The sequence below is a fragment of the Lithobates pipiens genome, unplaced genomic scaffold (assembly GCF_037356315.1).
Source record: "Lithobates pipiens isolate NorthernLeopardFrog02 unplaced genomic scaffold, aLitPip1_a1.2 Scaffold_13, whole genome shotgun sequence".
Classification (NCBI taxonomy): Eukaryota; Metazoa; Chordata; class Amphibia; order Anura; family Ranidae; genus Lithobates; species Lithobates pipiens.
The window spans coordinates 459,771,269-459,795,482 of record NW_027507718.1 but is presented as its reverse complement, the minus strand read 5'-3'; the positions used below and the strand labels follow the sequence as shown (position 1 = coordinate 459,795,482).

General features: G+C 41.2%; 2 protein-coding genes across 2 annotated transcripts in view; both read left to right on the top strand.

Moving 5' to 3' along the window:
• Positions 1 to 24,214, top strand: part of JAKMIP1 (janus kinase and microtubule interacting protein 1) — a 329,059-nt gene that overhangs the window by 180,389 nt on the left and 124,456 nt on the right. Inside the window, exons 9-10 of the mRNA XM_077477804.1 lie at positions 19,116 to 19,244; positions 20,975 to 21,103. Coding sequence (XP_077333930.1) covers positions 19,116 to 19,244; positions 20,975 to 21,103 — 258 coding nt within the window. The remainder of the gene's footprint in view (positions 1 to 19,115; positions 19,245 to 20,974; positions 21,104 to 24,214) is intronic.
• On the top strand, positions 6,944 to 19,244 carry LOC143975425 (uncharacterized). The gene is made up of 2 exons (XM_077477805.1): positions 6,944 to 7,258; positions 19,116 to 19,244. The coding sequence occupies exons 1-2, from the start codon at positions 7,153 to 7,155 to the stop codon at positions 19,145 to 19,147; spliced, it is 138 nt and encodes a 45-aa protein (XP_077333931.1). The 5' UTR covers positions 6,944 to 7,152; the 3' UTR covers positions 19,148 to 19,244.

The window sequence follows — 24,214 nt, the reverse complement described above, 5'->3', positions numbered from 1 at the left end:
AAAATCCTAAAGGCTCATTCACAGGTGAGGTTGTGGGGCAGCAAAACTCTGCAGTTAAATCGGGTATTTACCATTCCTAACCACTAGCCACTCTAGCTGCAGGGGCAGTGGCCGTGGGTGCACGTATACTGCATCAGGACTTGTATGCCCTGTCACTAGCCAACTATGTGTCCATACACACGTAGGCTTTTAGGGGAAGCTCCTTCTCCTAAACGCAGAAGAATCGCATTCAGGGGAGGAGCTTTTAGGCATAAAACCACCAACTGTGGCTAAACGCTAGGCATGTTTAGCACTTGAGCGTTTATTCATTTTAATGGGCAGAATAAATAAAAATTCTTGTCAGTGAAATAAATGCCCAAATGCTGCTAAACTCGCCTAAACTGGTTTAAAAAACACAGCCTAGGTGAGATTTTAACACTAATTTACCAGTAAAAATAAACCAGTGTGTATGAGGCCTTAGAATGATTATTATAATTAGGAATGAAATGTCATGTACTTCAGGACAGCCTCATTTAATTTCTGTTATATTACAAATGTCCTCTTGCAGTTTGCATCCTGATTGGTAATGCGAATATATTTTGAGTACTATTGTGAGTGGCTGCCAGGTTGGCTAATCAAAATCCTATTAGTGAGAAGAGTTTAACCTGTCCTTCTGTGATACTGATAGCTGAACCTAGTTTGTCTTCTGTGTGCTTTAGAGCAAAAAGGATTTATTTTAATATTTTGCGTTCATATATCATTGATTATATATGTTGTCACGGCTACATATTTCTTGTCAATTGAGGGGCATAGGAACTCTTAAAATTTTACTAAACCCAGGACCCGACATTCACTATATCTGGTCTTCCACAGTACACAAAACATAAGAATGCAATTATTTTAGTAAATATAAACTGCTAAATACCTTTTCTCATCAGCAGTATATAGCAGTCTTATGACTTCTATCAGTGTCTCGTTAAAGCTTGTAGCAGGAGTTTTCATTCTACTCTGACTGTCCTTTGAGGCTGCAGAACCCCTGATCCTCTGTCTGGACAGTGCTGATTGGCCCTGTGCTGATCCCATGCACCTTCCACGAATGAAAAAAAAAACTCTTTAGCAAAACACACCAAACTGAGCTTGCGCAGAGTGACTCCAAAGGCTCTGTCTTATCAGATGGATTGGGGACAGTGAAGCTGCAGGATTTTTTGAACAAGGTATTTGCTTTGATAGGAAAATTTTCGTATATCCCGGATCCCCAATAACCTTGTATTGCTCTATTAAACTACCGGTAACCAGTAGAGAACCTGCCTTGGTCTAAGCAAAAGACTGATCTTTGTGTTTTTGACTACTAAACTTACCATAGTATTTTCGTGGAAGAAATCCCCTGTATATATGTCTCGGAATAGATGAGAGGTATCTTGGATTTTGCTCAATGAACAACTTCTTAATGTTGTTAACCACTTGCCGACCATGTCACGCAGATATACTGCGGCACAATGGCACCCCTGGGCAAAATCCCATACGGATACATCCTACCCGCTTTCGGCCACCGGCTTGGGTGGAGAACCCAATGCGTGTGGCCGGTGGGCACAATCCGCGGCCATCCATGATCGTGTGCACGAGTGCCAACACGGGGATTTGTGTGTGAACACACAAATCCCTGTGCTTTCAGAGGGGAGGGGGCCATATAGTTTCTTCTTCCTACTAAGTAGGAAAAACGATATGGCTCCTCTCCTAGTCACTCCCATCCCCATACAGTTAGAACATGCTGAGGGAACATGCATTTAACCCCTTTCCTGCCAGTGACATTTACACAGTAATCGGTGCATTTTTATAGCACTGATCGCTGTATAAATGCCAATGGTGCCAAAAAAATGTCAAGTGTCCGATCTGTCCGTCGCAGTACCATTTAAAAATCGTCAATCACCGCTATTACTAGTAAAAAATAAATTTAAAAAAAAAACATTTGCGCAAACCAATCAATATACGCTTTTTGAAATTTTTTCTTTTTTTTTTTAACCAAAAATATATAGAATATATATTTGCCTAAACTGCTGAAGAAACTTTTGGGGATATTTTATTATAGCATAAAGTAAAAAAATATTATTTTTTTCAAAATTGTCGCTCTTTTTTTGTTCATAGCGCAAAAAATAAAAACCGCAGAGGCGATCAAATACCACCAAAAGAAAGCTCTATTTGTGGGGAAAAAAATTACACACATTTAGGGTACAGCGTTGAATGACCGCGCAATTGTCAGTTAAAGTGACGCAGCACCAAATTGTAGAAAGTGCTCTGGTCAGGAAGGAGGTAAAATCTTCCAGGGCAGAAGCGGATAATGATGTAACTACACAATTTGAGGCAATATGAAGTCCTTGGGCCAATTATGTTCATGTTGAACTCTAGGGGTTATGGTCACATTAAAATATTACAGTCAAACTTTTTTTCTTTAAAAAAAAAAATAAACATGTTATACTTGCCTGCTCTGCATAGCAGTATTGCACAGACCAGCCCCAATTTTCCTCTTCTTGGGTCCCCCACCCAGTATGTCCCATAGAAGAGAGGTTTACTATCACAGTTGACCCCCAAGATTAACGGAAGGCATCAAAGCACTTTTGTAAGCGAATCCACTATGTAGATTACAGATGAATACATTAAGATACAAATCATGTATACTTGAAAAAAAGACAAAAAAAAACACTGGCGCCACAGAAAAGGCAGTCCCATAGCTCAAAAACATAGAAGTATGATGGCGACACTGGGAACTCGCTCTATATGTACGGTTCTCATCTGAATGACTTCCTCATTGGCCGATGGACTTATTTAAAGCTCTTACTCTTTACTAAATTAACAAGTACCAATCGAAAAAATCAAAATCACAAAAAAAATCAAAATAAAAAAATGGTTTCAAGTAAAATGATTTCACTACACCCCCAATTAATAAATATATAACAAAAAACACAACCCCGTGTGATACTAATCAAAATTCATAAAGTCCATAATAATAAAGTCCATAGACAAGTAGTGCCAAATGTATCTTCACCACCAGTAACATGAAGCCACTCACCTCCCAATTTGACCTCCAAAAGGTCAAAAAACGCTGAGCCCCCTTCAGGGTTAATTACCAGGGTAGAAAAGGCCTCCAACCTTCTTCAGACTTCAAATGTCAATAACAATCCCATAGGACTTGTAGAGGTAAAAAGAAACGAATGGTGCTCTCTCTATGTGATATTAATTAATAATCGGGAAAACTCCTCCACACTGCAGATACCACTCGCAATCACATGGGACATGAGGAAGCAAGAAAAAGAAACCGATAGTGCTCTTTGTGTATAATATTTATTAAGAATTGAAGAACAACATGCACTTGCAATGTTTAAAAGCACATCAGTACTATTACCAGCATTATTTGCACAGTCTGCTCGGCAGTTGATCACAAGGTCAACAAAATGGCAGTGGGATGATGTCACGTGTTTCCACCCCCTGCGAGCATTTTGTCCGTAGTTGGGACTTCTTAAGCCTCTGTCCTGCCACATCACTGCTTATTGCCCTAGTGCCTGTTCAGGACCGACAACACTATATAGCCTCTATACAAATGGCTTCACTTACTAGTGGTGTTGGTACCTGGAAGCTGCTTCCCATTGTCTATGCAAGAATTAAGATACTTGCTCCATTGTGTATGCGTTGCATTCATCACAGTGTGCTCTGGCAATCTGGAAGGCAAAGGTCCTCTTGAAAAGTCTTCAGCCGCTGCTCATTGGGAAGAGGAGCCAGACGGAGAGTTGGTGGTCATGTGGCCACAAGTAAGATAGGGTATATGTCCTTTTATTGACATAAATATCATGGTGTTCCTAAGCAAACCTATAAGTATCATTTGGGCCAATGTACAGTATGGTCCGTAAATATATTTGGACACAGGCACACCTTTCATACTTTTGGTTCTGTATGCCACCAGAATAAAATTAAAACAAAACAATCCAAATTAATTTTAAGTGCAGATTTTCAGCTTTAATTCAAGGGGTTGAACCTAACTATAAAGTACAAATATTAGGAACTGCAACCATTTGTATACACAGTCTCCCCATTTTCAGGGACCCAAATGCAATTGGACAAATGAATATGATCATAAAAAAATAATAATCCTTTACTGGCAATGACTGCCTGAAGTCTGGATACCATGGACATTACCAAAGATTGGGTTTCCTCCTTTCTGATGCTTTGCCAGGCTCTAACAGCAGCTGTCTTCGTTTGGTCTTTGTGGGTCTTTATGCCTTTAGTGTTGCCTTCAGCAAGTGAAATGCATGCTCAATTGGGTCGAGATCAGATGATTGACTCTGCCATTGCTTCACTTTTTTTTCCTTAAATAGCTCCTGGGTTGCTTTTGCAGTGTGTTTTGAATCATTGTCCATCTATACTGTGTACAATCAACTTTGCTGCATTTGGCTGAATCTGGGCTGACAGTATATCTCTAAACACTGCAGAATTCATCTGGCTGCTTCTATCATATGAATAAACACCAATGACCCAGTGCCACTGAAAACTATGCATGTCCATGTCATCACACTGCCTCCGACCATGTTTTACAGATGACGTTGTGTGCTTTGGATCATAAGCTGTTCCAAGCCTTCTCCACACTTTTTTTTTTTCTTCTTCTCATCATTCTGGTACAGATTAATCTTATGCCGCGTACACACGTTCGGACTTTCCGGAAGATTTGGCACGTCGAACATGGAATCCGTCAGACAATTCGATTGTGTTTGGGCTCCAGTGGACTTTTTTTTTTTCCCCCCAAAAGTCCAACGAACCTAGAAATAAAACATGTTTCAAATCTATCCAACGGACTCTAGTCCGACAGACTAAAAATCGTGAAAACCGTTCGTCTCTGTGCTAGTCCGACAGACCAAATATGACGCAAAGGGCAGGTATTGGCTACTAGCTATTGAACTTCCTTGTTTAGTCCCGTTTACATCATCACGTTCAAAACAAACGGACTTTCGAATGGACTTAGTCCGGTCATGTGTGGCCAACTCCGTTCGTTCAGAAAGTCTGTCAGACCTCCGCCGAAAGTCCGTCGGGAAGACCATCGGACATAGTCCGTTAAAGTCCAGTTGTGTGTACGCGCCATTATTTTCATCCGTCCAAAGAATGCTTTTCCAGAACTGTTCTGGCTTTTTTAGATGTTTTTTTGGCAAAGTCTAATCTGGCTTTTCTATTCTTCAGGCTAATGATTGGTTTGCAGCTTGAAGTGAACCCTCTGTATTTGCTCTCGTGAAATCTTCTCTTGATTTGTAGACTTTGACAATGATACTCCCACCCCCTGGAGAGTGTCCTTCACTTATCTGGATGTTGTCAATGGGTTTTTCTTTACCATGGAGAGGATCCTGCGATCATCCACCACTGTTGTCTTCCATGGAAGTCCAGGCCTTTTTATGTTGCTGAGCTCACCAGTGCGTTCTTTTTACCTCAGAATTTATCAAACTGTTAATTTGGACACTTCTAATGTTTCTGCTATATCTCAGAGGGATTTGTTTTATTTTTGAAGCCTTACAGTGGTCTGTTTCACTTGCATGGACAGCTCCTTTGAACACATGTAGGTTCACAGCAATAGCTTTCAAATGCAAATACCACACATAGAATCAACTCTAGACCTTTTACCTGCTTAATTGATGAAGGAATAACAAAGGAGTAGCCCACACCTGGCCATGAAACAGCTTTTGATTTAATTGTCCAATCACTTTTAGTCCCTTGAAAAAAGGGGGTGGCTATTTTTAAGAGATGGAATTCCTAAACCCTTCCTCCGATTTGGATGTACTTAACCTCAAAATAAACCAGAGTGTGTGTACTTTCAGCCCATATCCATTATATAACTATAGCTTGAATATGTTTTGGTAAATACCTGAAAAAAAAACAAAAATTGTGCCTGTGTCCAAATTATATATGGACTTAACTGTATATAAGTTCATTTTTCATCTACTTGAATGTCCATAGTATGGGTATATATGTCACTTAGTGATTGTAAAGTCTTGTTTTCCCCCTCATAAAAATAACAAACATGTTATACTTACCTGCAGTGGATTTGTACAGAGCAGCCTGGATCCTCCTCTTCTCGAGTCCCTGTTCTGTCCTCCTGGCCCCTCCCTCCTATTTAGTACCCCCACAGCAAACAGCTTGCTATAGGGGCACCCGAGCCGAGTCACCGCTCCCTGTGTCCATTCAGACACAGAGCCGGCCCCGCCCCCTCTCTCCCCTGATTGGCTAGCTGACTTTGACAGCAGCCACAGTCAATGGCGCAGCCAATCAGGAGGGAGAATCTCGGACGACTTGGACACTCGTGAACAGAGAGGGGCCTCAGGTAAGTATTAGGGGGGCTGCTGCACACAGAAGGCCTTTTATCTTAATGCGTAGAATGCATTAAAATAAAAAACCTTCTGCCTTTACAGCCCCTTTAAAAGCACATGCTAGGGCATATTTAGAAGGGCTGGCAAAATAATTGCTGTTTGTTTCTAATTTATATGGATTTGATTTCATTAAAAAAGCATAACATTCTGCAATGGCCAACATGTCCAAGCTGAAAACAGGCACTACTTTTCTCTATACACAAGTATATATGTAAAATGTGTCTAAAACACGCCCCACTGCACCTGTACGATATGAAAAATGCTGAATTGAAGATGTAGGTGAAACACTAAAAAATTTAACAAAATATCAGTTTAAGGTTTTATACGTAGACCTCTGTATTGTACAGCACCAGGTAATTGGAATAAAAGCTTTTAGATGTGAAGCAGTAAAGATTATTGAGCTGCATTTGTTTACTGTGCACTTTTAGTTTTGCTGTTTGCGCACACTGACTGGCAGCTCCAGGTTACTGTTGCTAGCTGTACAGAGCTCACATGGAATAGCCTGGGGACTCGGGGACACATATGGAACTAGGCAGCCTACCTGTTCCCAGTCCCCTGTCGGGGAGGGGTTTCTCTCTATTTTCATAATCATTATTTAATCTGCCTAGCCTTCAGTGGCCAGCTCTCAGATAGGCACCCCAGGTGCTTAATGTGTCAATGATTATTGCAGCATTTGTATGAGGCTCTGCAAGTTATTGCTCAGACCAGCGCAGGAACTGAGCTCACCATTAGATGGAATATATTTAGGATTGAAGTAGCTGCTCTTCACCAGCAAACGATGGAAGATTTCCTACTCATATTATACTTCTCCTTCTTCATTTGTCTGTGTGCACTAGTGTGTTTGTATTTCTCTGGATGCCAGGAGCTCACCTATAGACACGAGGGTAAGTGATCTGTGAAACCTCTGTATTCTAATTATTATTTTTTATTTTGTGCTGCATACTGATAATTTTTTCTTAATGGGTCTGTGGCAAGGACAACCCTTTAAAATGTATTTATGTAGTGAGAATGAGATTAAAGGTTTTCTGACTTTTTGAAGATGCAATTTCTGGGGATGTAATCATTATCCTCCTTTACTCAGTTACTGGCTTTGAACCTGCCCTGATACTAAACATGCATGTTTATTGCAGGGAAGTGACTTACTAGGTAGTGATGTGAGGATAAAGATGACAGCCCTGTAGCATCTTTATATTGACAGAGCAGTGTTTCAAAAGGAGGAGTTGCTTTAAATATGTTTATATAAGGGATTTGCACTTTGCCTCCCTGCAATGGAGAAGCACTAATAAGAAAACTCGTAAATCGACCCTATCTCAAATATGCCTGTGTTTGTTCACTTTACTATATTTTAAACATTGACAAGAAAGCTCCTCCAGGATTGCAGTAGGGAAAGCTCCTGTTGGGCAGAAAAAAATAAATGAAACCCTAACCTTGCTTTGACCCCTCTATAGACCATACTTGCCTTCTCCTGCACCTAAAGTATTGCACCAAGAGATTTAGGTGGTGGGCAGTGTGACCGTGGTACACGCGGGCTCCCTCTGGACAGATGGACACTGGGTTTAGTTAATCCGTCAACCCTTTCACATACAATAGCTTAAACTGCATGTTTTAAATGGAAATGTGTACCAGTCGCAGGATCTGTTTAACATTTCTGATTGCTAAGCAATGTCTGTAATACATGCTCTAATGTCAGACAGAGATATAACCGTGGTTAAAATATAGTAACATTCCTCAAAAAGTTAAAATTATTTTTCAAATATTTACAGAAAAAGATTTTACAAAATAAGCAATAACAGCAAATATAAATGTTAATAAAAATAAAAAGTATGTATTTGTTTTTCTGGTCTTTGATTCAGCATAGTCTAGTTCAGTGTAGTATAAATCTAATCCAGTGTATCCGAGTCATTGGCCCTCAAAATGTATGCATGGTTTTGATGGAAAAAAAGCTGCTAAACTACAGATGAAACTATGGAAGTCAGTAGATCCTCCTTCACTTTCCTGAACTGTATTCATTTTTCCCTATGATTACATGCATTACATCATGAAATAATAATCAATAGTTTATTATCCAGCATGAAGTTAACTTTTAAACAAGACCACATATACCTTTCACATGCGCCTTCCTCAAAAGTAGTAGCGTGCCCCATGGACCTTGCAGTATAGAGGAATTTAGTTGTAAAATTATTGTATTATTTTCTACATTTGGGTGGATGATTGTTAATATAATCATGTTATGACTTCTATGTTTGTATTTCGTTTTTCAGTGAGTGATAAACTGCCAGAAATATGTCTGGCTGTGGACTGCTGGCTAAAATATTTAACATGCCATAAAGCCTCTGCTAATAGGATGTTGGCTTGGGACAGGTCAGCCTAATCGGTGTACTTACTTGCACGTGTTCAGGGACGCCATAGACTGGAGCGTTGTTGACTAGTTTTAGGATATGCTCCTTATAGCTCTATTGATTTCTTTGTGATAAATTGTTTAAACAACTGCTAAAGTCCTAATGCTACCATTATGAGTTTTTTAATGGAGGAACTTTGGGTTTGTGTAATCCTTTAATTGTGTCTTCCCACTAGGCCCACCTCACATTGTGAGTGATTTGGAAATGTAGGCAGAAACGGCACATTTGTGCGGCACTCATTCTTAATGGCACCCCAAACGCGATGCGATTTTGCTGCAATTGTCACGTGACAATTGTGGCTAAACAAAAAGATGCCCTTGGTGCAGTGCCAATATTTGTACCTGAGCTTCTTTGGCAAGACAAACGCACATAGGGCAGCCCATTCAAGTGAATAGGCTGCCCTATGTATGACTCGTGGAAAAAACAATTGTGAGTGGGAACGCATGTTCCTGCTACGCATGTTCCTGCTACGCAAAAGGAGAACGGGCCTTGGACTGTTGGCATCTATTCTAGAGGGGTCAGAAAAAGTGTCTGTTTAACCACTTCAGTACTGGGTACTAGTACTTCAAGGCACTTTCCTCCCTTCCTGCCTAAGCCAATTTTCAGCTTTCAGCACTGTCGCTTTTTAAATGAGAATTGCGCGGTCATGCTACACTGTACCAAAACCAAATTTTTATCATTTTGTTCCCACAAATAGCTTTCTTTTGGTGGCATTTTATCACCTCTGCAGTTTTGTTTTTTTGCTATACAAATTTAGAAGAATTTAGAAAAAATGTTTTTCTTAATTTCTGTTTTAAAATTTTGTAAATAAGTAAATTTTCTCCTTTACTGATCGGCACTGATGGGTACTTATGGGTGGCACTGATGGACGTTGATTGGCGGCACTGATGGGGGGGGGGACACTGATGGATAGGCACTGATGGGCATCACTAAGGATGCACTGGAAGGCATTACTGATTGGTATTTGTGGGCACATCTCTGGTGGTCCTAGTGGCATCCCTGGTGGTCCTATATGGGCATCCTCGAGGCAGCTGCACTGATAATCAGTGCAGACTCCCCCTGTCAGGAGCGCAGCCGATCGTCTCTCCTCTAGTGTCGCATCTGTCAGATGATATATAGAGAAAATGCCAATACATGGCTCTTCCTGTTTACACTGTGATCAGCTGTAGCTGATCACGTGGCAAAGAGCCTCCGTCAGAGGCTCTTTACTAAGATCGGTGGTGACGCACTGCACCACAGATCGATGTGCGCCGTCATGGGCACGTGATAGCTCATTATCCTGAAGGATGTCATATGATGTCCTGTCAGGGTAATGGAATCACTGCCCAGCCGTCATTTTGCTATTGGGCAGGCGGGAGGTGGTTAATCAACTTCTGTCGAAGGAACTTGTTATAAGATTTTCTATCATAACACAGCAATACAGTATCCCGGTAGAGGGGATTTCTCCACTTTGTGTGGATGAAGAGGAAAATAACTGTGTAAGGCCAGCTTAACATGAACCTGTAGTTTTACTTTAACCACTTGCCGACCAGCCTCCGCCATTATACTGCGGCAGGTCGGCACGATACCGCGAACCGCCGTAGCTTTAAGCGGGATAGCAGGCACACGCGCTTGCCCCCGCTCCACAGCGGGGATGCCGATGCCCATGACCGGTGATTGCGATGACTGCCAACCATGAGTGATTGCGGACATGAGAGGCAGAACAGGGACGTGTGTGTGTGTGTGTGTGTGTGTGTGTACACATACATCCCAGTTCTGCGAGGTGAGTTCCTACAAGCTGGGAACCACGATCTCTCATCTCCTATAGTCAGTCCCATCCCCCACAGTTGGAACACGTACATAGGGTACACAGTTAACCCCTTTCCTGCCAAAATATTGTGTTTTTAGTCAAAAAAATTTGCTCTTTTTTTTTTGTTTATAGCGCAAAAAATAAAAACTGCAGAGGTGATCAAATACCACCAAAAGAAAGCTCTATTTGTGGGGGAAAAAGGGATGTAGATTTTGTTTGGGTACAGCATCGCAGAACTGTGCAATTGTCAGTTAAAGCTATGCAGTGCTGTATCGCAACAAATGGCCTGGTCATTGAGCAGCCAATTCTTCCGGGGCTGAAGTGGTTAAGAATTTTACTCAAGAGTATGGTATAAAATGTTAAATGTACACTTATTACTTGAAACAATGACTTATGAAGTCATGACTTGTGCTGGTTGGTGCGGGAAAGTTCACACAGACTTTACTGTTAATAAAGATTGCTCTGTATATGCAGCACAGGCTGGAACTGCTCTACGCATCACATGAATTATGATGTAGGATCATATATTCCTGCTGTAAATAAGGAAATTACAATCCAACATAATAAAGCATTATACTGCCTTTTATTGTTTATGATAAAGGCAGACTGTGGCAGGCAGGTGTTGTTTGCCCATGTTGGCAAAAGATTTTTCTCAAGCAAATTAGGGGTAGGGCCAGAGTGGGTGAGCTTTAATGATCATTGCCTGTATTTATATCCAGTATTTATAACACTTTTCTATAGAGCGCACGGATCCAGTCACACCAGTTTTTGTTCCCTGAATGAACTCCCATTTAACTCCAACTCCATTTGACCAGGTCTAGATTGGGGAAACAGCACAGTCTAATTTCAGTATGTGCTGCATGTACAGATTATTTTCCACAGATAAGTTAACCGAGGGGCTGTATTATGTTTGAATATTGAATATTTCAAGTTGTCCATTTTTTAGGAGGTTTAGCTTGGGCAGATAAAAACATTGTGTGGTATGATGGTCTATTAAGTGATGTGATGGAGCAGAGACCAGTGATAAGCAATGCAACAATGAATCCTGCTCCCCGTGAGATCTTGCTGGCGGCAGTATGTATCTCAGAAAATTTAGCTGCTCACCTGGGGCTCAGCATGAGCCTTCAAGTGTGAACATAACGGAACTTTTCATTTTTTATCATTGACAGCTCTAAAACGTGTGTATTGTATGCAGTGCCTTGCAAAAGTATTCACCCCCCCCCCTTGGCTTTTAACTTATTTTGTTACGTTACAGCCTTTAGTTCAATGTTTTTTTTAATCTAAATTATATGTGTTGGATCCAAACACAATAGTCTAAGTTGGTGATGTAAAATTAGAAAAATATATACATAAAACAATTTTTCAGAAATAAAACACTGATAATTGGCATGTGCGTTTGTATTCACCATCTTTGTTATGAAGCCCAAAAAAAGCTCTGGTGCAACCAATTACCTTCAGAAGTCATATAATTAGTGAAATGATGTCCACCTGTGTGCAATCTAAGTGTCACATGATCTGTCATTACATATACACACCTTTTCGAAAGGCCCCAGAGGCTGCAACACCTAAGAAAGAGGCACCACTAACCAAACACTGCCATGAAGACCAAGGAACTCTCCAAACAAGTAAGGGACAATGTTGTTGAGAAGTAAGGGTTAGGTTATAATAAAAAATAAAATAAAATCCAAATCTTTGATCCCTAGGATAACCATCAAATCTATCATAACCAAGTGGAAAGAACATGGCACAACAGCAAACCTGCCAAGAGACAGCCGCACACCAAAACTCAGACTGAGCAAGGAGGGCATTAATCAGAGCGGCAGCACAGAGACTTAAGGGTACCCTGGAGGAGCTGCAGAGTTCCACAGCAGAGACTGGAGTATCTGTACATAGGATAACAATAAGCCTACATTCCATGGAGTTGGGCAGAGTGGCCATAAAGCCATTCATTTCAACAAATAAAATGGGGTGTTTTGAGTTTGCGAAAAGGCACGTGGGAGACTCCCAAAATTTATGGAGGAAGGTGCTCTGGTCTGATGAGACTAAAATTGAACTTTTTGGCCATCGAAGAAAACGCTATGTCTGGCGCAAACCCAACACATCACATCGCCCGAAGAACACCATTCCCACAGCGAAACATGGTGGTAAACATGGTGGTAAATTAAATGATACAAATCCTCAAACAATCCATGTTAAGTCCAGGTTGTGAGGCAACAAAACACAAAAAATGCCAAGGGGGGTGAATACTTTTGCAAGGCACTGTAGGAACGATAGAGGTGTTTTGTGCTCATTTGAAAATTAACATACAAATATGTTCCAGTGCTCTGAACAGAAGCTCAGTTTAAACACTTCGGTAAACCATTGTTTGATCTATATAGAAATATCATCTCTTATAATATAAGGAATAATAGCAAAGGTGGGTAATACAGATAATACTTAACTTGGCCAGTACAGTACACTTGCCATAGGAGGTACAATTTTAAACTGCAGAGTACCTAGCATCATATGAAAAGGGTTAACAGTTATGAGGAGTGGATGGAACAAAATGTCTAAAGAATAGAGGCTGTGCTTTGGGATGGTATCTGCAAATTGAGAAGATACGTGGATGGACCAGACTAGAGAAAACGTTTAGAAATTATTACAGAATTCTGTCTGTAATTGGCAGCCAGTGGATGGACATAGAGGAGCTCAAACTGATCAAGACGATGAGTTGGCGAGCAAAGCGCAGTATGGATTGCTTTAACTTGTACACACCCTGTCAATAGTATCAATACATAACAAATTGGATCCATTTGTAAACCACTTACCCTTAAGGAACCTGCCAGAAAGTAGATATGGTAACTGCAATTGCTGAATTATTTTTGAAAAATGCTTGCTCTGGGGTTATCATTCCAAATTTTCCCTTCAATACTTGGTGGGTCACTGACTTGGAACTAGCATGTGTATATCAGAAGTCAGGGCATATCTATAACTTAATACAATGACAAGTATGAGAAGTATATGAAATAATAAGCCTTTCGAGTCTTAGCGACCCTGGTACTCTGACCATCTTTACATTAAAATCACTTTTAAATTAAATGGATAATTTGTTATCTTTAAAATTATCCAGCAAGACATGGTAGTGCAAAAAGCATATATGTATTGCTTTAGTGAATAGTTCTCAACAGAGAAGGGGGTCTCAGAACCTTCAGCCTGGGGTACAACTAAATGGCCCTAAGGTCGTAAAGTGTACCAAGCAAAGTGTGCTGTGCCATGGTGCCACAGTAATTTATGTGCTCGGTAAAAGGTGTTTTTTTCCTGTAGAGCATGGATTATAGTCTTCCAGCAGTGGCTTCTTTTGCAGCACTTTGGCCACATGGCTTCCCAGAACCACAAAGGAAGAATGTGCTGCAATATTTCTGCACAGTGTCTGGTTTTAAATCCATGCCCCGCCTCCTCAAATATTGACTTGCAACTGTGTCCATGCAGCCACTACATGTTCATCCACTTATATGAGCTGCCTGCACACAGCTTTGAGGTAAATTCACACACAGCAGACAGTGGCTTAGATTGGACAATGGGCCTGATCGCCCATCTAAATGAGCCCTATCATGTGTCACCAACTGCAGCTCCTGCTCTGACCAGTGTCTGGTTGGTAAAGTATGGCCTCTTAGGATCACCCTCAATACATCATCTTAGCACTGGCCCAAGGGGCAAATGCCACCTTGCCTTCCAACCCATTTCTTCCCTGATACAGGCCAACCCTTTACATTGCAGTCATAAGGTAGTCTTTCTCAATTTAGTTACTTCAGCAATTTCTTAATGAAAACAGCAAGGGTATTTAAATTCTCCGTTATTCTCACCTCCTGTAGACTTATAATAAAGCCTCTGTATAAGGAAGCCAAAGCTTTGTGTGCAGTGTGAGGTCTGTACTGTGCTAATTATTGTTTTACTTAATGACTTTTCCAGTTTCGTAAGCTCATTATATCATATAGTACCTTGGGACAAAAAGAATACAGTTCTCAGGAGTATACAGTGAAGTGCTCCTTTAGAAGCTCCTCTCTTTCTCTTATTCTTGCGTTCCTTGCACTTTCACTATTTTCTCTTAAATTTCTGTGTGAACATTATAAATGCTGCAGTTGCTACTGGCATGATACCCAAACATAACTGAGATTTGGCTTTCCTAGTTTATATGACATTCTTTTGAGGACTTGACTGATGTATATTTGAGATTTTTTTTCTGCTTACTGAAAAGGATGAAAGTGTGAACCCAATCAAGTTTTGAAAGTCAAAGCTTTCAAAAGCGAAACTGGTAATGGTTTGCCCTTTGGTATAAATTAAAAACTGCATGTGCAAACCCTGACATCTAGCAGCCACTATGGCTACTACTGTTGTTGTGTTTTCAGTGAAGTAGATATAAAGCAATTGTAAAGCGTACCAGAATTTAAGTTTTTTTTTTTTTTTTTTTTTTTCCCCTTTTTGTTTTTAGCTGTTTTTGAAGGCATTTAATATGCAGGGGTTTAGATTCTACCTAACTGCCCCCTCTCGTAGAACTTTGACGGGGCACCAAAGTAAACCTGCTTAAACCAAATAATTAAAAGCCACAAAAAAGCTCAATATGTGTAATTTCAAAAATAAAACAATTCTAGATTTTCCTCTAATCAACCAAATCAAAGGCAATTTCCTGCAAAGCTGATATTTCAGTTTTTATTTGGTGCTGTGGAGTTAATCTACTACAGTTTCCAAAATTGGGCAACTAAAAGAGTGCTTGAGTGACCTTGTCCAAACAGAAGTGAGAACACCCAAAGCACCCAGTTGGGCTGGGAGAGGGTCATAAACTGTGCACAGACTCCTAGTAGAACCATGTAGTTGACAACTTGTTCCACCAGACTCCACTACCTACTTTAATGCATTTTGTCTCAATATTTCCAGTATAAGGCTCCCTTCATACCTGAGCGAGCCGGATTGCGGGCGGAATCACCTCGGTTCTGCCCACAATTCCAGAATCGTGGCAAAACACGGAACGCGTTTGAAATGCTATTATTAATGGCACCCCAAATGCAGGATGATTTTGCCGTGATTGTCGAAAGACATAGTGACAAAAATCACAGCCACAAACACTCCTGACTGTGCCAAGATTTGTTACATGAGCTTTTTTGGAGCGGAGGAAGGACCATTCAAATGTATGGTGCTGCTCCAAAAAGACTCCCCTCAAAAAAAATTAAAAAAAATAAAAAAATAGCTGCAGCAGCTATCGCTGTAGATCTCTCAGGTGTAAATTGAGCCTTAAGTTGCGTACACACAATCGGACTTTCTGACGGGAAATATTCGATGACAGGCTGTTGGGGGTAAATCAAACCGTGTGTGTGCTCCATCGGACAATTGATGTCAGAATTTCCACGGACTAATGTTGGATAGCAGGTTTTCACATTTTCCGTGGACAAATGTGTGTTGTCGGATTTTCGGAGCGTGTGTACACAAGTCTGTCGGACAAAAGTCCAAAGTACAAACATGCATGCTCGGAAGCAAGGACAAGCCAGAAGCTGTCGGTCTTGTAAACCAGCATTCGTAATGGAGAATTAACATTCGTGACGTGGCAAATTATGAAATCTCCAAATGCAGCGCACAATTCTCTTCTTCTTTTAGGCTGGGTTCACACCACAGCGATGCGGGAACGCCGCAAATCCGCGGCGTTTTCCCGCATCGCATTACTCCCGCCGGCAGTTCACACTGCCCTATGCGGACGGCTGGGAGTGTCAATGATATGTTAATGACACCCCCAGATCCGTCCGCATATCGCAGTGCGATCTGCCGACTCGCACAGGAATCAGATCGCATGGTGTGAACCCCCATGCGATCCGATTCTGTTGCGGACCAAAAAAAGGGTCCCGTGCGAGTTTGCTGCGGGAGCGATGCGAATTCAGCCATACTATCTGTATGGCTGAACTCGCATCGCTACGGAGATCGGATGTGATTTGCGGTGCGAATCACATCCGGATCTCCCCCCCGCAGCAGTGTGAACCCGGCCTTAATGGGATAATAATGAAGTTTCTTTGCTGGTGATACTGATGGAATTATTGCAGACACATTTTCAAAGGCTTTTTTTTTTTCTAGTGATATCAAGAATAATACTTATTATGCTTTTTTTTTTTTTATTAAATTTTTTTTATTAAATTTTTTTTGGGCAAGTTACCACAACCCCAATATCCCGTTGTTTTTAAGATCAAAGATACAACTATGTTGGTGTCCCTTGTCAATGTTACATTGTATTTTTTAAAATGAAACTGCCTACTCCCAAACTTTAATTTGAGGTAAAACACATAGCCCAGTATTCTCCACAATTTTATTGTGCATTAAAAAAACAAAACAAAATTAGACACGCCATCTGCCAATAGAACTTAACCCTTTCATGACTAAGCCTATTTTTGGCATTTGGTGTTTACAAGATAAAATCCATATTTTTTGCTAGAAAATTACTTGGAACCCCCAAACATTATATATATATTTTTTAGCAGAGACTCTAGAGAATAAAACGGCGATTGTTGCAATATTTTATGCCACACGGTATTTGCGCAGTGGTGTTTTAAACGCAACTTTTTGGGAAAAGGGACGCTTTCATGAATTAAAAAAAAAAAACGAAACCGTAAAATTAGCCCAATTTTTTTGCATTATGTGAAAGATAATGCTACGCCGAGTAAATAGATACCAAACATGTCATACTTTATAATTGCACACACTCGTGGAATGACGACAAAGTACGGTACCTAAAAATCTCAATAGGCAACGCTTTAAAAAATGTTTTACGGTTACCATGTTAGCGTTACAGAGGAGGTCTAGTGCTAGAATTATTGCTCTCGCTCTGACGATCACGTCGATGCCTCACATGTGTGATCTGAACATCGTTTACATATGCAGGCGCGACTTCCGTATGCGTTTTCTTTGCTTCGCGGGGACGGCGGGCGCTTTAAAATTTATTTTTATTTTTTTATTTATTTTAAAATGAATAAATTGTTTAAAAAAAAAAAAAATTAGATCACTTTTATTGCTTTCACAAGGAATGTAAACATCCCTTGTGACAGTAATAGGTGGTGACAGGTACTCTTTATGGAGGGATGGGGGGTCTAAAAGACCCCCCATCCCTCCTTTACACTTCAAAGTATTCAGATCGCTGAAAACGGCGATTCTGAATACTGTATATTTTATTTATTTTATATTTTATTTAGCTCCATCCATCTTCTCATCAACTTTAACCAGCTGCCAACACCATGTTTGCCGGTGGGGATGGTGTGTTCAGAGTAATGTTCAGTGTTCGTTTTCTGTCACACATAGCGTTTTGCTTTTAGGCCAAAAGTTCAATTTTGGTCTCATCGGACCAGAGCACCTTCTTCCACATCTTTGCTGTGTCCCCCACATGGCTTTTCACAAACAGAACAATGTCTGGCTTTCTTTCAACACAATGGCTTTCTTCTTGCCACTCTTCCATAAAGGGCAGATTTGTGGAGTGCATGACTAATAGTTGTCCTGTGGACAGATTCTCCGACCTGAGCTGATGATCTCTGCAGCTCCTCCAGAGTTACCATGGGCCTCTTGGCTGCTTCTCTGATTAATGCTCTCCTTGCCCGGGCTTTCAGTTTAAGTAGACAGCCATGTCTTGGCAGGTTTGCAGTTGTGTCAATTCCATATCTCACCATTCTGAATGCATTTGAATAACTACCAGCCCTAGCAACATATAACAATTTTATGATCACTGCTTCACCATCTTTCAGTCCTATCATCACACATGAAATTACTTTCCTTAAATGACTGTTGATTATATCGGATGCAAGTCAGTAAGCAGCTACCATGTTTCCCCGAAAATAAGCCCGGATTTTATATTAATTTTGGCAACAAAAGACAGAGTAGGGCTTATTTTTGGGGTAGGTCTTACCGTGTAATATTCTGCCTTCTCTCCCCCTCTCTCTCCGTGCCTGACGGGCATCTCCAGTGTGAACTGCATTAAAATGCTTGTAAAATCCTATAATCCACTCTATTACAGTAGTATATAATGTACAATGTGTGTGTTTCTGTAATATAATTGTGCCAAATACCTTTGCTACAACTGTGTTTTCAACTTCAACTTTATCCCTGACCTATCTGATGTGTTTCTTCATGATGCTGTTTGTTCACTAAAGTTATCTAACAAACCTCTGAGGACTTCACAGAACAGCTGCATTTATACTGAGATTAAATTACGCACAGGTGGACTTTATTTACTAATTAGGTGACTTCTGAAGGCAATTGGTTCCACTAGATTTTAGTTAGGGGTATCGGAGTAAAGGGGGCTGAATACAAATGCACGATAAACTTTTCCAATATTTATTAAAGATTTTGAAAACCATTTATCATTTTCCATCCAGTTCACAATTATGTGCCACTGTGTTGGTATTTTACATGAAATCCCAATAAAATACATTTACCTTTTTGGTTAAAACATGAGAACATTTGGAACATTTCAAGGGCTGTGAATACTTTTTCAAGGCACTGTACAACTGTTATTTATGCCAGCACAATAACATCCATCTTTTCTTTTTTTAGAGGCATGTTGTGGAGACGTTTTTTGGATTTGACGAAGACTCTGTTGATTCAGAAACCTCTTCGGTCACCTCCTATAACACTGACAAAACGGACAGGACACCTGCAACGCCTGAAGAAGATCTTGAAGATGTAAGTTGTGTTTCCTTCAGTTTTCTCACAAGTTGTATTAATCTGTTCAGGCCCCAACGGCATCAGGATTGCCCTGGCACTGCAAACCTCCATCCAATAGGGTTCACACTTTTGGGTGCTTCTGTGAGCCCATGTTCTAAAGATCCTTTGCGCTGGGCTGTGCAAAACTAACAGGCTCAGCTCTGTGTCTACAAGTGCCATTAGTCTGGCCAGAGATGGGCATATATTGCAATCGGTGGTTAAACCCATATGCCATTCCATGCTCATTACACCTCTGTGTCCTGCTTTTTCTACATTGAGTTTGCTGGTTCGTGGCTATGGTAAACCTACTGTGCAAGATTTGTTCCCTTGTTTCATAGAATATGAAAATCTAGCTTTTTTAGTGTTTTTTTCCAAAGTGGAAAAATCTTTATGCAAAATATTTGCACACCTGGAAGAAACCCATATCACTCTCTAGGTAAATTGTATGTATAGCCCTAACCCTTTTTGTAATTTTAGATAGCATAAGTAAAGACTAGAACCACTGTAATGTGTTTATGGTCATCATGACATTTTAAAGGAAGAAGGTGTTTTTATCTTGATGCATTTGATGCTTTAAGTTAAAAAAAAAAAAAACCTTTTGTGTGTAGTAGCTGCCCCAGTACCCCCCAATTACTTACCTGAGCCCCATCTCTCTCCAGCAACGTCCACGAATGTCTAAGCCGTTCACTTCTTCTGATTGGCTGAGACACAGCAGTGGTGCCATTGGCTCCCACGGCTGTCCATCAGTCAGCCAATCGGAGAGGGGATGAGGCAGGGTCAGGGCTCCATGTCTGAATGGACACACAGAGCTGTGATTCTGCTCCAACGCCACCATAGGAAGCTGCTGACTGGAAGCACTCGATAGGAGGGAGGAGCCAGGAGCAGCAAAGAGGGACCCAAAAAGAGGAGGATCCGGGCTGCTCTGTGCAAAACCAACTGCACAGAGGAGGCAAGTATAACGTGTGTTATTAAAATTGAAAAAAATAAATAAAAAAAAACTTTACAATCACTTTAACACCATCAGTCTTTCCCCAATTCAAAAATATAATTTTAACAATTTTCAAACAAGTGTGCAGGTAAAGAGCCTGCTGTGACTTGAGAGTCTAAAGTGGCAAGAAGACTCGTTAACCATCCTCCTGCTGGTGAAGGCTTCAGAGAGGCCATGTTTGGTAAGCCAGGTCAGGATTTAGAAAGTGAATTGCAGGGCCCGTTTGAATGCTAGTATTCACAGTACAGCTCAAAGGCACTGTGACATTGAATGTACCCACCCCATGTCATAAAACAAATCTGAATCTAAGTCTGTTTTACAAAAAAAATGAATTGTGTTGTTATTTATGGACATGTGAGGTGTAGATCATATTTTAGCAACATATAGTATTGCTAAACAGGTTGATGACCAGGGATGGACTTTTATCACTGAAGCCTGTGATACCACCACCTAATTTACACAGGACAATTCCTTTCTTTCCTGGTCCTCACTCTGCCTAATATGTTCTGATAACGTGTAAATAATTTTATATGAAATGATTTTGCCTTCTATTGAAAGGAAGAATGTGCTGTCAATAATTATACATGAAAAAGCCACCTCTTTTTCTCTGGCACCTATAGTCGAATGCCTCTTGTGCCTAATTGTTTAGCTGATCCAGATAAGAAAAAACTATCATGAACTTGTATATAAAATGTAGTGAAATGTTTTTTTCCTCTTCAAGAGCACCCCTAAAGAGGAGGCTGATTTAAGGTTTCGTCAGCTGACGCGTGAATACCAGGCACTGCAGAGAGCCTATGCCTTACTCCAAGAGCAAGTAGGGGGGACCCTGGATGCAGAAAGAGAAGCAAGGGTATGTTTGTTGGGCTGAACTTTCTGTTTTTAAATGATTGTACATTTAAAACTTGTTTCTGTAAAACACAGCCATGTTATCAATTCGTAGTACCCAGTAAAGGAGCAGTTGGTTTTAAAGCAACCCAGTTGCTTAAAAAATACAACAAAAATAATGCTGCAAAAAGACTCTTCATACTTGCCTGTCCTGGTTCGAATTATCTGAATTTGCTTGGTTGTTGTGCAAAGCCACATAAAGGATCTTGCATTCAGTATACTTCTGGACGTGCTGAAATTTTGCATCCCTTGGCTGTTCTGTGGTTCCTCCTGTTAGCCCCTTAATTGCTATAGAGCGTAGATACTTTGTGTGAAGCAATGAATTGAAGATTGTAGAAATGGGTGTTTGGAAGTGTGAGTATGAAGTGTATTTTACAGGAGCATTTTCAGTGCAGTTTTAAGGGGATTTTAAAGTAAAACATTTAAGGGATACCTGCTTCCTGTGTTCCCATGGCCCCTCTCGTTTTTTTTATTTTTTTTATGATTGTCATGTGCAAAGGAGCCCCATGTACATTCCAAACAAAATGGCTTAAGGGATAACTGTAACACACCAGTTATGGACTACACACAGCCAAATTGTATGGACAAATCAATATTCTGTAGAAGAGACTATTTTTGTACACATCATCAAATGTGCAGATGTAGTGCTGTATGTTTAGCCAAATGAGGTGTATGAGCATGTAGGAATCCTTTTTTTTTTTTTTTTCTTGGCAGTGGTGGTAGAAGGGTTGAAAAGTTAGCTTTACTTTAAAACTTTTTTTTCTTTTCTTACATCAGGGGACACAGCGCCATAGTAACAACAATGTGGGTTATATCGGACTATCAGGTGCTGGACACTGGCACGTCCCTTAAGGCGTGAACTTCCCCATATAACCCCTCCCATTACTGGGAGGTGTCAGTTTTTTCGCCAGTGTCTAAGGTGTTGGGCACGTGTAAGGATGTGTGTACTGAGCTCCACGGGCAGTAATCCTTTGATGAGAGCCAGCCATCCTGACCAGATACGTTCTGATGTCTCCGTAATGGACAGTACCCAGGCCTCGGCATCCAAAGACATGAGGTTTTGCTTGCGAATGCTTTTAAGCTGGGCCCTGGGATCCAGTACTTTCCAGTAAGGCCAATAAAAGTTTACTGGCAGGGTCTTCTCGCAGGTCCAGGATTACCTGAGTGTACCCCTGTTCCTGAAGGTTTCCTTTCAAGGTCTCGGAGCCTACCGTGAAGGGCGAAGATTGGGCTTTTTATCTCTGATAAAGCCCTCCGGCGGAAAGGTAGGGGAGATTTTCTGTGACGAATCTCTCCTTCCATGTATTTGTTGTCATGTCATGTCTATGTGTCACCGCTGGAGGCTGTATTGAGCACTCACCATTCTGATGCTGGAAACAGCAGAAGCTTTAACTCTCCTCTCCATTCAAGCCAGCTCAGGCCCTCAGGTATGAAGGGGGTTTCTGATCACCTCCTGGGCCCCAGAGTGGTGTTTTTTTGTTCCTTTGGATGCCAGCCCGCTGCCTCTGTTTTTCTTAAAAAAGAAACAAAAATGAAAAAAAAGTTTTGTTTTTGGGGTGATTCGCGGCCGTTTTACTCCCCCCCCCCCCCCACCGCCGGCCGCCATGTTGCCAGCACTCATACGCTTCCCTAGTGGGAAGGGGGGCCTTTTTGCGTGGAGGGCGTGGCTAAACAGTGTCAGACACTGGCCACACGTGGAGGAAGTATTTTAAGCTATACAGGAAAAGCTGAAGTCTGGAGGTGGAGGGACAGAGCAGAGTGGTTGCTGGTCAGGTTTGGTGACACGGGCATCTCCCTTTTGTTGACAACATTGTACTGTATAGCCAGGATTAATAGCAGTTATTGTACTGTACTATAGCCTAGCAAGTGTAACATTCTTTTGCTGGTACTGCCTCTGCTTTGTACTGTAAGCTATGAGTGACAAAGGGCCCGGCAACCCCTCTAAGGGGTTAATGGTATACAACAAACTAAAAACCCTTCCAAAAGAATGTCTGTCTTCCTCCCCTGAGAGGTAAAAAGAAAAATACGGCCAGTCAGATGAAGCCGCCAAGGGTAGAACACTTCTGTCCCTGTATTTCATACAAACAGGTTTTTCTCCTCCCATTAAAAGATTATTGCTATGATGTCTCTCCATAGTAGGACTAAACAGCAGATTCCCATCTAGTCCTCTGGGCCCTTTTGTTGAGGTGCAGGAGGCTGGGGATCAGGTAGATCTTCCCAAATATTGGAAGATACTTATTTTCCTCTTCAGAGGATACTAACAGGGAGGAAGTAGCCACACAAGTCAGGTGTTGGTCTACTCCCTTACATAACCTTTTTGTTGCCTGCCACATCTCTTGAGGTATCTACCTCTAATAGGGTTCATTTGAACCTCCCCCACCTGGGAGTCCATTTAACATGGTGTCCTATTGAACAAGTTCTGTAGCAAATCTGCAAGATGCAAAAAGCACTAAAAATGCATAACTATGTATTCTGAATAGGAGCATTTTTATGAAAGAAGTGGGGGGGGGGGGGGGGGGGAGTGTTCCAGCTAGTAATGCTGCAATCACCTCAGTGAGCAGTCTCACGTGTCCAGTGGATAATACACTGATGTTAAAGGATCTAGCAAGTTAAGGTTGGATTTTCCTTTTAAAGACCAGATGTCTTTTGCAGTTCTGGCTGCAATTAGAGTGGCTCAGTCTATTAACCCCGTAATGTCTGCTCCACTATTGTGTTGGAGCACATTTTGAGTCACGCCAATGCATTGGGATGTGGACTCCAAGGGGTTAAGGAACAGGTGTGAGATATCTGAAAGCTCTGCCTGATCAGCAGGCCCAGCAAGGGGCTGGTGTATTTGAAGCACTGTATCTCACAGATGCTATGAAGGACTCGATCATTTAAGCCCTATGGCTTATACTTGGACTAGTGCATTTTTGCAGAGGTCCTTGGCTGAGATATTGGTCAGCTGAAGCACCAGGGGAAAACCCTTAGCCAGTCTGTGTCCCTTCCTGGGGTACGACTATTTAGAGTGGACAAGTACATCCAAAAGGCAGTAAAAGGAGGTTCAGACAGTTCTCCTTTTAATCATGCAGCCTCT

Coding starts and splice junctions, on each gene's coding strand:
- LOC143975425 (XM_077477805.1), top strand. CDS start 7,153: ATGGAAGATTTCCTACTCATATTATACTTCTCCTTCTTCATTTGTCTG. Junction 7,259..19,115: donor GCTCACCTATAGACACGAGG/GTAAGTGATCTG, acceptor TTCTTTTTTTAG/AGGCATGTTGTGGAGACGTT.